We start from the raw sequence: 15,081 nt of genomic DNA, 5'->3' as shown, positions 1-15,081 counted from the left end.
AGAGGATCTATGGATAACTGGGACTAAGAGATATGGGACACAAAGGGATTTGTGCAATCCATGGGGTGTGACTACAGGTTGTCTGTGATCTGTCAGATGACTAACTGCAACCTATACAGGAAACAATTAGATATACTAAAGCCTGAGATCTTAACAATTGATTTTGTTCTTCTTTGATAAATAAATAGGAGAATAACTATTCTTAGCTAAAGAGACTGGATAATTTCCACCGATAATTTCTACAGATAATTAAGTTATCGCAATTCTCTGGCCTTAGCCTTACAGAAGAGTTTTGTAGAATTTTCGAACTAGAAGGAATTTTAGAGCTGCCATTGTATATAACTCCTTCCCAGGGCAGAAATCTCTTCCTCAGCGTAATTTGATGATCTAGTATCTGCTTAAACATGTCCAACAAAAGGGAGCTTTAATACTTTTTAAGCCAGACCACTGCATCCTGGGCCATCTTCAGTTGACCTGATCTGTATTTAGTCACTTAAGCCATATAGCTGTAGAGGAGAAACTGAGGCCCTCCTTCACTTAAATCTAATTCACTTGCCTGTCACAGCATCACCACCCTAATGTCATAGTCCTCTTTGAGAACTAAGAATAACAACTTCTGTAAGTAGAAAAGGAAGAAAAAGCCCAATGGGGACCAAACTGGAACTGGCCAGTTGTGCAACATGGCTCCTTCCTTTCTTCCCTCCTTCCTTCCTTCCTTCCTTCCTTCCTTCCTTCCTTCTTTCTTTCTTTATTTTGTTTCCTTTCCTTTCATCTGTGCATATAGGGTATCATACCCTTACTTGCCCAAAGGGAATGTTAATCTTATTTTAATCTCTGAAACTTTTTTTTAAATCCCAAATCGACTGGCCAACAATAGATTACAGGCCAAGCTCTACTTGGTCTTAGTTGGGCCCTGAGTGGATCAGAATGAATGTAAACAGCAATTGTTTCTATTTTCAGCCAGAAACCGTGAGGGGTCTTCCCCTCCCAGACTGATTTTTTTTTTTTAGCTAGGTAAAGAGGCCTTTCTCTGCCTCATTTCTTACCTAGTCTTAAACAGTGAATGGGTACTGCCTCTGTCAAACTGAGACCTGTTAAAGACATTAATTTGAAAAGGCCAAGGTCCTCTACTGCATGCTGGGCCATCCATATCCTGATCCATATCTGGCCACCGGATCCAGATGGCTCCAGAGGAGAAGGTGTGGCTGATGACTTTGCACAGCCCTCCCCCACTTAAATCCAATTCACTTGCATGTCATGGCATCACCTCCCTGATGTCATGGTCCTCTTTCAGAATGAAAGATAAACAATTATCAGGCAGCTAATTCTGTTGTTGCACAGCTCAATTAAGAGAATGTTTTTCTTTATACTTTCAGTTGTAATTTTGTCCTGTTGATCCTAGTTCCTAGTTCTATATTGTGTTAAGCTTCAGAGATACAAATATGAAAAAGTAAGACAGTACATACCCTCCAAGAGCTTACAATCTAATAGAGGAAGATGGTTGTGACCAGAATGGCCTTTGTTTTCTTTGAATGACTCAGCTTACCTCGTTGAGCCTTGTGGGGTGCTGGGGCTTCTCTTCCGGGGCAGGAAGCCCAGAGAACTTCCTGTGTGATGAGTCATGGGGCTGGCTGAGGGGAAGTGTTGACTCCAGAGCAATGCCCTATTGGGTGTTAACCTAGGGGAAGGAGCCAACTCAAGAACCAATTGGCCCTGGTCATTCAGGCGGTGCTTGATGATGACAAAAACTCTATAAGAAGGGAGAAGAGGGCTTGAAGATTCCTCTTTCCTTTTCTGGTTGGCGTGGGAGCAGTGGCAAGCGTGACTCTGGGCCAGCCCTTGCTCTCAGGCTGAGCCCAGATGTTGGTAACTATGAATTGTATTGGGTCTGTCTGTTGATATTTGTAATTTGTTTGTATTTTGTTCTGAAGTTCGGGATGCTGGTTTTGTTTTCCCCCGAACTAAATGAATGTTTTGAACTTTGGGGTGCTGGTTTTTTCCCCTTGAAGTAAGTGAATGAATCTGTATTTGTTCTGTTTGTTGATATTTGTGATTTGTTTGTATTTTGTTCTGAAGTTCGGGATGCTGGTTTTGTTTTCCCCCGAACTAAATGAATGTTCTGAACTTCAGGGTACTGGCTGTTTGTTCCCCTGAACTAGCTGACTGTAATCTGTATTTGGTCTGTCTCTTGATGCTTGCCTGTATGCTCCCCTGAACTAACTGAATGCTGGCATTTTTTTCCCCTGAACTAAATGAATGTTGTCTGTATGCTAACTGAATGCTGGATTAAAGTAAGCTGGTCAACCCCTTCACCATGCTTTTCTTGTTTAAGCAGATAAAAAGAACCTGTGCTTTCCCTGGGTGCTGGCTGTGGGGGGGATCTCATGCCCCCACAGGAGCTGCTAGCTGGATTATTAAAACAACGGTATGTGATATGGATATGAAAAGGAAAGGAGAAAAGAGATAAGGATAAAGGAACAATGATAGTAAAATCAAAAGGAACAGAGCTAGGCAAGAAATAAAGAAAAAAGTTCCTTAAATGGAAGTATGCGGTGGAGGACTCTCATCTGTCCTTCAATCAGAGTGACTTCAGGGATAGAGATAATAAATGACTAAATGTGACTTATTGATGTGATCTTGCAGGTTGATGAGATTTCTTTTTTTAAGGACATGTCAGAGAAATCCAAAGAAGGGCAGAAGGTGGGAGGTTGTTGTTGTTGTTTGTCCTTCACTCTTGAACAGGACCACAAGTCATCAGGGAGATGATGCCATGACATGCAAGTGAATTGGATTTAAGTGGGGGAGGGCTGTGCAAAGACATCAGCCTCACTTTCTCTTCTGGAGCCATCTAGGTCTGGTGGCCAGATGTTGATCAGGACAACTGGAGATGGCCCAGAAACTAATGTCTTTAACAGGTCTCAGTTTGACTGAGGTGGCACCCATTCAGTGATTATGACTAGGTAAGAAATGAATCAGTATATAGGAAATGAAGAGATGGCTGCCCTGGATACCCTCTTTAAATGGAGATGTTTCGATGGCCTCTCCATTGTATCCTTCAGTCAGAGGTCTTCTCCAACTTGTCCTTAAGCATTTTTTTTTATTTCAGTGTGTGGGGGACAATATTTGTCACTATTGAACTTATCATATTTTGGGTTAGCTTGGCGTTCTTGAGTTTAGGATTCTGATTTTGGTAGCCATCATTATAGCAATTAATTTAACCTTTTTACCATTCACACATTCAGTTGAACAGTTCAACAAGCATTTATTAAACACTACTATGTGTCATACTATGAGTATCTCATTCAAATCACTGATAAAAATAAAGTTTATTTGATTTTAGGGTCGGAAGAAAGAGCCCCAGCCCACTAAACTATCTCCCACACCTACTCATTATAGCCTGAAATTCTTTTAATTAGGATCTTTTCAGCTTTTACTTAATGCTAGAGTATAAAACGAAAATACCCCTAAGAGAGATAACACATTTACTAAAATTCATAGCAACTTGCAAATGACTGTTGCAAGTCACTTTACTTCTTTATTCATAGTTCCCTTATCTGTAAAATAAAGCATTTTGACTGGATGAACTCTGAAGACCATTCCAGCTCTAAATGTAATATACAAGAACTAAATGCTCTCTAGGGTCCCTTAGAGCCCTATTTTTGATGCTATGATGTCAGATTTTTGGAGAGACTGAGGGGGTAGTTTTGGGAAGGCAGAGAGAAAAGAAGGGAAAAAAAGGCTGCCATAGAAACAGAGAAAAGGAAAAGACTGGAGAACCTAAAGGCCAACTTCATCTACTTCGAAATTTTTCCAGGGTCAGGTGTACCTCTGATGTTGGGTATTTGGAGACTTTCAACCAAATGATGATCACAAGATTCATGTGGCTGGTTTCTAAACTGGACTAGCTATTCAGTGTCTTCATCCCTCAGGCAAATTTCTGATATCACAGAGGAATCTCTTGAGATTCACAAATCTTATCTTTTTTGACTAAATAAACCATTGGAGCAGAAATTGCTATATTGCCATAGACACTTAGATTATCTGCTAAAGCATTAGATTATTTTATACTTTATTATTGGTATGATATTTTCATTTTGTGCTTTAGGGATATATTCCCCTTGGGAGTGACTATCTTTCCACTCTAAAGTACTTACTAAGATGTCTAAACTCAAAATATAGTAATAAAAATAATACACTTTGAGAACTATTACTTTTGTATCCAAAAACTGCTGTCCCTGGGAATACCTTTGATTGGGAGATTTTTTTTTCTAATGACATTTTAAAAATTCTTCATTTGTTATGAGTTCACCTTTTCATTCCGCCCCCCTCCCCACTTAATAGTATTTTATTTTTTTCCAATTACGTGTAAAGATAGTTTTCAACATTTACTTTTATAAGAGTTTGAGTTCCAAATTTTTTTCTCCCTCCTATCCCTACCCTCTTCCCAAGATGGCAAGCAATCTGACATAGGCTATGCATGTACAATCATATTAAACATATTACTACATTAGTCATGTTGTGAAAGAAGAATCAGAACAAAAGGAAAGAACCACAAGTAAGAAAAAAACAAAAACAACAAAAGAGAAAATAGTATGTGTGGATCTGAATTCAGACTCCATAGTTCTTCCTCTGGTTGTGATTTTCCATCATGAGTCTTTTAGAATTGTCTTAGATAATTGTATTGCTGAGAAGAGCTAAATCTATCAAAGTTGGTCATTACACAACGTTCCTGTAATGGTATATAATATTCTCCTGGTTCTGCTAACTTCACTCAGCATCCATTCATGTAAGTCCAGGTTTTTCTGAAATCTGCCTGTTCATCATTACTTATTGCTCAATAGTATTCCATTACATGCATATGCCACAACTTGTTCAGCCATTCCCCAATTGATGGACATCCCTTCAATTTCCAATTCTTTGCAACCACAAAAAGAGCTGCTATGAATATTTCTGTATATGTGGGTCCTTTTCGCTTTTTTATGATCTCTTTGTTATGCAGACCTAGTAGTGGTATAGTTGGATCAAAGGGTATGCATAGTTTTATAGCCCTTTCGGCATCATTCTGCATTGCTCTCCAGAATGGCTGGATCAACTGACAACTCTACTAACAATGCTTTAGTGTTCCAATTTTCCCACATCATCTCCAACATTTATCGTTTTCCTGTTTTGTCATGCTAGCCAATCTGATATGTGTGAGGTGGTACCTCAGAGTTGTTTTAACTTGCATTTCTCTAATCAATAGTGATTTAGAGCATTTTTTCATATGACTACCGATATCTTTAATTTCTTCATCTGAAAACTGCCTATTTATATCCTTTGACCATTTACCTGTTGGGGAGTGACTTGTAGTCTTATGAATTTGACTCAATTCTCTATGTATTTTAGAAATGAGGCCTTTAGCAGAGACACTGGCTGTGAAAATTGTTTCTCAGTTTTCTGGTTTCCTTCTAATCTTGGTTGCATTGGCTTTGTGTAAAAACTTTTTAATTTAGTGTAATCAAAATTATCCATTTTACATTTCATAATATTCTCTATCTCTTTTTTGGTTATAAATTCTTCCCTTCTCCACAGTCTAGCAGGTAAACTATTCTTTGCTCTCCTAATTTGCTTATGGTATCTCTCTTTATATTTAAATCATGCACCCATTTTGACCATATATTGGTATATGGTGTAAGATGTTGATCGATGCCTCATTTCTGCCTTATTGTTTTCCACTTTTCCCAGCAGTTAAGTTCTTATCCCAGAAGGTGGAAGCTTTGTATTTATCAAATAATATATTATTATAGTCATTTACTACAGTGTATTGTATTCCATAACCTATTCCACTGATTTTTGACTCTGTTTTACAGCCAGTACCAAATAGTGTTGATGGTTGCTGTTTTATAATACAATTGTAAATCTCGTACAGCTAGGCAATCTTCCCTTGCGTATCTTTTCATTAATTAATTCCCATGATATTCTGGACCTTTCGTTCTTCCAGATGAATTTTTTATTATTTTTTCTAGCTCTATAAAATAATTTTTTGGTACTTTGATTGGTACGGCACTATTTATTCAAGTAAATTAATTTGGGTAGAATTGTCATTTTTATTATATTAGCAGCCTATCCATGAGCAACTGTAATGGCAAGCAAAGTGGGACTTTTTGCTGTTTTTTATTTTGGAGTGCTTCTCAGCACTAAGGCAATCAGATGTCTTTGACTGAGTCTTGCCTTCATTTGAATCAAGAGTCTTTAACTGAATCAAGAGTCGTTGATTGGAAACAGTATATATACTCTGAGGTTAGCATTTTGCTTTGGGGCTCACTCATTGGAAGAGTGTTTGTGTGATTTGGCCAGACAAGACTCAGGGTAGCTGTTTAGGGGCTTCCCAGCTTTGAAAATCCAGATATTGGTGCTTCTCTCTCTGGTAACTATGTATGTGTTGCTATGGACAGACAGTTAGAAGCCCTGTTGGCTGATTTGTATTATTTGCTCTGTTTATATGATTTCTGCTTGTAATTTCTGTTTGTGTTTTCTCTGAAGTTCAAAGTGCTGACTTTCCCCCCTGCATTAAGTGAAAGATATATGTACATTTGATTAAAGTGAGATTGTAAACCCCTTTAAGTTGCTTTCCTTCAGAAAAGCAGATTAAAGAACCTGTGCTAGCAGCCCTCCTGTGTGCTGGTGTTGTTGTTCTTACACCTCCACAGCAGCTGCTAGTAACATTGGTGTTACAGCAAATGACATTTTTCCAGTTATTTAGATCTGACTTTATTTGTGTGAATAGTATTTTGCGATTGTGTTAATATAGTTCCTGGGTTTGTCTTCAGGTAGAGTCCAAACTATTTTGTATTGTCTACAGTTATTTTAAATGGAATTTCTCTTTTTCTCTTGATGCTGGGCTTTGTTAGTAATATATAGAAATTGCGATGATTTATGTGGGTTTATTTTATATCCTGCAACTTTGCTAAAGTTGGTAATTATTTCAAGCAGGGTTTTTAGTTGAATCTCTAGGAGTCTCTAAGTATAACATCATATCATCTGCAAAGAATGATAGCTTTGTTTCCACATCACCTGTTATAATTCCTTTAATTTCTTTTTCTTCTCTTATCACTAACACTAACATTTCTAGTTCAATGTTGAATAACAGTGGTGGTAATGGACATCCTTGTTTCACCCTGTTCTTATTGTGAATACTTCTAGCTTATCCCCATTACTGATGATTTTAGATAGGTGCTACCTATCATTTTAATGAAAACTCCGTCGATTTTATTCTTATGTTCTCTAGTGTTTTCAATAGGAATGGGTGCTGTATTTTTTCAAAAATTTTTTCTGCATCTGTTGAGATAATCATATGATGATTGGGAGATTTTTACTTTATTCTTCATCATATTTAATACATATTTGTCCAGATATATACCATGATGAGACCGATACACTCTTATGTTTGAATTTAAAATACAGGGGGTAGAGCCAAGATGGCAGCTGGAAAGCAGGGTCTTGAGTGAGCTCCCCACCAGGTCCCTCCAAAAACCTACAAAAAATGGCTCTGAACCAATTCTAGAACTGCAGAACCCACAAAATAGCAGAGGGAAGCAGGGCTGCAGCCCAGGACAATGTGAATGGTCACTGGGTAAGGTCTATTGCACACAGAGCTGGGAGTGGAGGGGAGCAGAGCCCAGTGTGGGCGATGGCAGTACCAACCAGACCAGGAGCCAGGTGGAACAGGCCCTAGTGCCCTGAATCAGTGCGCTGTGGCAGTTACCAGACTCCTCAACCTACAAACACCAAAGACAACAGAGAAGGTTAGTGGGAAAAGCTTCAGGGAATGAAAGGAGTTCAGGGTTTGGCCACCACCCTGGCAGCAGAGGTGGTGCAGCTACAGAACTACAGCTGCACTTGCTTCTGGCCCCAGGCCCACCTGGTATTAGGATCAGAGCAGGAGTGTACAGCCTGCTGAAGATCTGAGTCAGGTCTGGGTTGGCGGTTCTTGGGGCAGAAGGAGTGATGGGGTAGCAGAGCTGGCTGTATAGAAATAGCTCTGAAATCAATGGTGCATCCCCTCAAGCTTGGAACAAAGTACTCTTTACTCTAAAAGTACCCTGCTGAAAAACTCAAGGGTCTAGTAAGTTGGCTGGAAACATCACCAGGCAGCGAAAACGCAACCAGACTCAGTCTCAGACTTTGGAATCTTCCTTTGGTGACAAAGAAGACCAAAACATACAGGCAGAAGAAGTCAACAAAGTCAAAGAGCCTACAACAAAATCCTACAAGAAAAACATGAACTGGTCTCAGGCCATGGAAGATCTCAAAAAGGATTTGGAAAAGCAAGTTAGAGAAGTAGAGGAAAAATTGGGAAGAGAAAAGAGAAGGACGCAAGAAAACCATGAAAAACAAGTCAATGACTTGCTAAAGGAGACCCAAAAAATACTGAAAAAAATATTGAAGAAAACAACACCTTAAAAAATAGACTAACTCAAATGGTAAAAGAGCTCCAAAAAGCCAATAAGGAGAAGAATGCCTTGAAAGGCAGAATTTGCCAAATGGAAAAGGAGGTCCAAAAGACCACTGAAGAAAATACTACCTTAAAAATTAGATTGGAGCAAGTGGAAGCTAGTGACTTTATGAGAAATCAAGATTTTATAAAACAGAACCAAAGGAATGAAAAAGTGGAAGACAATGTCAAATATCTCATTAGAAAAACCACTGACCTGGAAAATAGACCCAGGAGAGATAATTTAAAAATTATTGGACTACCTGAAAGCCATGATCAAAAAAAGAGCCTAGATATCATCTTTCAAGAAATTATCAAGGAGAACTGCCCTGATATACTAGAACCAGAGGGTAAAAGAGAAATTGAAAGAATCTACTGATTGCCTCCCCAAATAGATCCCAAAAAGAAAACTCCTAGGAATGTTGTTGCCAAATTCCAGAGCTCCCAGATCAAGGAGAAAATACTGCAAGCAGCCAGAAAGAAACAATTTGAGTATTGTGGAAACACAATCAGAATACTATATTCCGGAGGTCAATGGAGCTAGGATTAAAACCAAGAATCACCTACCTGGCAAAACTGAGTATCATGCTCCAAGGCAAAATATGGATTTTCAATAAAATAGAGGAGTTTCAAACTTTTTCAGTGAAAAGACCAGAGCTGAATAGAAAATTTGACTTTCAAACACAAGAATCAAGAGAAGCATGAAAAGGTAAACAAGAAAAAGAAATCACAAGGGACTTACTAAAGTTGAACTGTTTTGTTTACATTCCTACATGGAAAGATGATGTGTATGATTCATGAGACCTCAGTATTAGGGTAGTTGAAGGGAATATGCATATATATGTACATTTGTGTATGTATATATATATAGATATGTGTGTGTGTGTGTGTGTGTGTGTATGTATGCATATATGTATGTGTATATATAGAGAGAGAGACAGAGGGCACAGGGTGAGTTGAATATGAAGGGATGAGAGAGGAATATATTGAGAGAGGGAGAAAGGGAGAGATAGAATGGGGTAAATTATCTCACATAAAAGTGGCAAGAAAAGCAGTTCTGTAGGAAGGGAAGAGGGGGCAGGTGAGGGGGAATGAGTGAATCTTGCTCTCATCGGATTTGACCTGAGGAGGGAATACTGTACACACTCAATTGGGTAACTTACCCCACAGGAAAGAAGGAGGAAGATAAAAAAGGGGGGATGATAGAAGGGAGGGCAGATAGGGGGAGGAGGTAATCAAAACCAAACACTTTCAGAAAGGGACAGGGTCAAGGGAGAAAATTCTATAAAGGGGGATAGGTTAGGAAGGAGCAAAATATAGTTAGTCTTTCACAACATGAGCATTGTGGAGGGTGTTACATAATGATACGCACGTAGCCTATGTTGAATTGCTTGCCTTCTTAGGGAGGGTGGGTGGGAAGGGAAGAGGGGAGAGAATTTGGAACTCAAAGTTTTAAAAACAGATGTTCAAAAGCAAAAAAAGTTTTTGCATCCAACTAGGAAATAAGATACACAGGCAATGGGGCATAGAAATTTACCTTCCCTACAAGAAAGGAAGGGAAAAGGGCATGGGAGGGGAGTGGGGTGACAGAAGGGAGGGCTGATTGGGGAATGGGGCAACCAGAATATATGCCATCTTGGAGTGGTGGGGGAGGGTAGAAATTGGGAGAAAATTCATAATTCAAACTCTTGTGAAAATCAATGCTGAAAACTAAATATGTTAAATAAATTAAATTTAAAAAAATAAAAAAAATGAATTTAAAATACAAATGCATTTGAAGTTATTTTTGAATTTTTCAATTTTAATTATTTGGTTAATACCGTTGAACATTTATCATTCAGATTAAAATCAATCAGATAAGGGGCATCTAGGTGGCACAGTGAGTAGAGCACTGGTCCTGGAGTCAGGATGACCTGAGTTCAAATCCGGCCTCAGATACTTATCACATATACTAGCTGTGTGACCTTGGGTAAGTCACTTAACCCCAACTACCTTGCCAAAAAAAAAGCAAAAAAAAAAATCAATCAGATAGAATTTAAACTCCTTGAAAGCAGAAACTATTAAAGTTTGTCAAAGTATTTTGTACATTTTTTGTTCTTATTCAGTCATTTTTCAGTCATGTTCAACTCTTTGTGACCCCATTTGGGTTTTTTTTGGCAAAGATACTAGACCAGGCAAATCACCACTGCCTTATCAACTTTACCACACAGCATTTCTCTTATTTATGGTTTTCTTTTCACTCACATAGCCACCATCTTCAAATAGGCCCTCATCACATTTCGCTTCGTTTCCATATTTCCACTGTTTCATATTCCTAATTGTTCTCCCTTCTCTATTCTATCCTTCACACAGCTGCCAAAGTGATTTGCCTAAAGATAGGCCTGACTGTGTAACTGCTGTGCTCACAAAGCTCCAGTGTCTCCCTACTGCTTCTAGAATGATATGCAAATTCCTCAACCTGACATTTAAAGCCCTTCACAATCCTCCTCCATCCTGCCATTCTAGCCTATTTTTCTAAAAAAAAAATTATATTACTCTTTGTTATATCCTCCATATTCTGGCCAAACTTTCCTGAATATGACAGTCATGCCTCCTTGCATTATTTTATTTTTATTTTTCTGAAATTATATATTAAATAAACTAGGCATTTTCTTATAAAAAGTAGAATAGAATAAGAGGGTTATATGAAATGTGCATCTTTCTTTTCTGTGATAGCAACACACAACTTTTAAAGCTGTCTTGCTTTTCTGTGATTCATTCTGGCCTTCCTTCTATTCATGTCTATGCATTTAAAATGCTTCAGTGATCATCTTCTCTTTTTATCTTTCTGTTTTTATCTACCTTATTACTACCCTCTTCCCTTCTACCCACCCTACCACTGGAAGGAAACAAAAAAAGAAAAAAAGCCTTTTTTTTTTTTTAACAAATACACCTTATCAAGCAAAAAAAAAAAAATCCCTCACCATGTCCAGATATATATCCCTTATTCAGATCTTGAGTCCATCAGTTCACTTTAAGGCTATGGGAGGAATGGGAGAGAAGGGAGAGAATGAACATTTATATAGCACTTACTATGTTCTTTACAAATATTTTATTTGATTCTCACAACAACCCTGGAAGGTAGGTGCTATTACTATTCCTGTTTTACAGATGAGAAAAGGAGACATACAGAGGTTAAATGACTTGCCTAAGGCCATAAACGTAGTAAATGTCTGAGGCCAAATTTGAACTTAGGTCTTTTGGCTCCATAACCAGTTGAACAACATGATTTATCCCTGATCATTTGGAGTTATGGTCAGTCTCTGAATTAATCAGAGTTCTTCTTGCAAAACTGTTTTACTTTACAGTATTCTTGTAATTGTATAAAATTTTCTCCTCTATCTACTCAGTTCAGGCTGTATCAGTTCATACATGATTTCCCAAGTTTCTCTGGAACTCTCTCATTTCCTACATTGCTATAATGTTCCATTATATTCAAATATCATAATTTATTCAGTCATCCCTCTGATTGGCAACCTTTTAGTTTCCAGTTCTTTGCCTTTATAAAAAAGAGCTATAATCAATAACCTTGTACATACTGCTCTCTCTCTCTCTCTCTCTCTCTGTCTTTCTCTCTCTCACTCTCTCTCTCTTATTTTTTTTTTAGCAGTATCTAGTTTATTTAGGCCTGCAGAAAGGTAGATGTCACAGCACACACACCCCTCAGGAGTGGAGTGCCCACCATTTATCCAAGGGGCCCCGGCTGGGGATGTACTTAACCCCACAGCCTGGAATGAGTCGCTTCTCAGCTATCATATCGTCTAATTCATCAGCATTGAACTTGGTGAAATCCCATTTCTTGAACATGTGGATCTTCTGGCGGCCAGGGAACTTGAACTTGGCTCTCCGCAAAGCTTCAATTACATGTTCTTTATTCTGATACTTGGTTCTAATCGACATGATAATTTGGCCAGTGTGTACACGGGCTACAGTGCCCTGGGGCTTCCCAAAAGCTCCCCGCATGCCAGTTAGGAGCCTATCAGCCCCAGCACATGACAACATCTTATTGATGCAGATGACATGAAATGGATGTAGCCGCACACGAATATGAAAGCCATCCTTGCCACAAGTCTTCACCATGTACTTGTTGGCACGGATCCGAGCGGCCTCTAAGACTTCTGATGACAGCTGTTCATATTCATCTGACACCATGTGGCCACATAATGGAAAGTCATCCACTTTTACTCTCTTTCTACCAAGACCGAAGATTCGTATCTCGGCATCAGGAGCTTCCCTGCAGAAACGGGACTTTGGGTACAGCTTATTTTCACAGTACCTGTAACAGCGGGCGGGGCGGAGGTCCATGGCGCGGGCGCCGGCGCCAGCACGGACTGTGTCTGCAAGGAGAGAAGGGAAACCAGGGCCTCTGTCGGGAGGCAGAAGCACTGAGCGAGAGACGGCACCACCAGACACACCCACTTCGCAGCAGGGAAAGGATCTCTCTCTTCTTTCATTGATGATGTATTTGTCTAGTAGTGCATAGATCAAAAGGTATGCCCAGTTTTGTGGCTTTTGGAGAATAATTAAAGACTAGTTCCTAAAACAGAACAATTGATACCACGGATGTATGTACCTATCTTCCCATAGTCCCTCCAACAATTGTCATTTTCTCTTTTTGTCATTTTTATCAATCTGCTGGATACAAGGTGGAACCCAAGAGTTGATTTATTTTAATTTCTCTAATTATTAGGGATTTCGAATTTTTTTAAGTGGATTGTTGATACTTTTGAGTACTTCCTTTGAGAATTATCTATTTTTTTTAATGTGGCTATAGATAGCTGGACTTTCTTCCCCTGAAAACTGCCTTTTCATGTGCTTTGACCATTGATCAATTAGGGCATGGCTTTATTCTTATAAATTTGAATTTATATTTTGTATATATCTTGCCTAAGAGTTCTTTACCAATTAATAAACATTAGGCACCCAATATATGTCAGACACTGTGCTAAGTTCTAGAGATACATAAAGAGGCAAAAAATGGTCCAGAAACTTACAACAAAACATTTTGGCCACTTAACTTTCCCTTTTAATCTTAGCTATATGGGATTTGCACAAAAAACTTGTCAATTTTATTTAATAAATTTTGTCTATCTTATCTTCTGCAATCCTCTCTGTCACTTTTTTGGTCATAAATTCTTCCCTATCCATACATCTGAAAGGTAATTTCTTTCTTGTTCCTCTAATTTGTTTATGATGTGGCCTTTTGTATGTACATCACACATCCATTTGGATCTTCTGATGTAGGTGTTAGTTGTTGATCTAAATCTAATTTCTGCCATACTGTTTTCCAGCCTTCCCAATACTTTTTATCAAATAGTGAGGGCTTACTCCATCATTGGAATCTTTAGGTTTATTGAACCTTAGCCTATAAGGTCCATTTGATTCTGAATGTTGTGAACCTAATCTTTTCCATGGTCAATCTCTGCATTTTTTAACTGGTTACAATTGTGTGTGTGTGTGTGTGTGTGTGTGTGTGTGTGTGTGTGTGATTACTTCTTTTTAGTATAATTTATAATCACTAGTAACTAAATAGAAACAGATACCATTTTTCACATCTCCACCAGTTTTTTCTTTTCTTGATCATGCTTAACTTACAGTAAAGTCAAATCAGCAAACACATTTGTTAAGTGCTAGGCACAGTGTTGAGCCACCGGGGTAACAAAAAAAGGGCAAAAATAGCCTGTGCTCTCAAGAAGCTTGTAATCTAAGAAGGAAGTCAATATACAAACAATGTTGTTGTTATTTGTCTTTGGTTCTCAAAGATGACCATGACATCAGGGACATGTTGTGATGACATGCCCGTGAACTGGATTTAAGTGAGGCAGGGTTGTGTAAAGCCACCAGCCTCACATTCTCCTCCAGAGCCATCCAAATCCAGTGGCAAGATATAGATCAGGACAACTGGAAATAGTCCTGGATGATAAACTGTGTTATACAAGTAAAATACATATGGGATAAGTCGGAGATAATCTCAGAGGGAAAGCACTATTATTAAGGGGGGGTCAGGAAAGGCTTCTTGCAGAAAGTAAGATTTTAGCTGAGAACTGAAGAAAGTCAGGAAAGCCAGGAGGTTAACATGAGGAGGACTAGCAACCCAGGATTGGGAAACAGCCAATGAAAATGTATGGACTCGAGAGATCAAGTCTTGTCTAAGGAACAGCAAGGAGGTCAGTACAAGGTTGGAAGATGCCAGGTCATGAAGGGCTTTAAAAGCCAAACAGAGGGTTTTATATTTGTTCGTGGAGGTAACAGGGAACCATTGGGATTTATTGAATGAGGAAAAACAAAAAGATTTGATGTTATTAAAAACAGTCTGTAAGTCCATCCATGTGAAATATCTCCATTTTAGGGATAGGGAAAATGAATGGGCATTTTTACTGACAGTGATGGAATGACTGTTTCAAAGATGTCACTCCACAGGTGTAAATTTTGGCATTTTGTTGTGAATCATTAAACCAAGGATGGATTTGATACCAGATGAAATATTCACAGGCCATTAGAAAAGACTGTTGTGCTTTCACCCTTAGTCCACCTGAAGATAACACCCATGAGTCAGGCTCTACCACTCA

At 38.6% G+C, this 15,081-nt stretch overlaps 1 protein-coding gene across 2 annotated transcripts; it reads right to left on the bottom strand.

The window, feature by feature from the left end:
- Positions 1 to 12,175: 12,175 nt before the first annotated feature.
- Positions 12,176 to 12,817, bottom strand: LOC118851744 (60S ribosomal protein L10-like). 2 transcript variants are annotated; one of them, XM_036761266.1, is made up of 2 exons: positions 12,715 to 12,817; positions 12,176 to 12,627 (listed from the first exon to the last, which is right to left on the bottom strand). In XM_036761266.1, the coding sequence occupies exons 1-2, from the start codon at positions 12,815 to 12,817 to the stop codon at positions 12,176 to 12,178; spliced, it is 555 nt and encodes a 184-aa protein (XP_036617161.1). The 2 variants fall into 2 exon arrangements, with proteins under 2 accessions (XP_036617161.1, XP_036617160.1); XM_036761265.1 differs by having other exon boundaries at positions 12,176 to 12,817.
- Between the last annotated feature and the right edge of the window lie 2,264 nt (positions 12,818 to 15,081).

The sequence above is a fragment of the Trichosurus vulpecula genome, chromosome 5 (genome assembly GCF_011100635.1).
Source record: "Trichosurus vulpecula isolate mTriVul1 chromosome 5, mTriVul1.pri, whole genome shotgun sequence".
NCBI classification, from domain to species: Eukaryota; Metazoa; Chordata; class Mammalia; order Diprotodontia; family Phalangeridae; genus Trichosurus; species Trichosurus vulpecula.
Note: the sequence above shows the minus strand (reverse complement) of the source record. Positions and strands in the feature narration are given on the sequence as shown.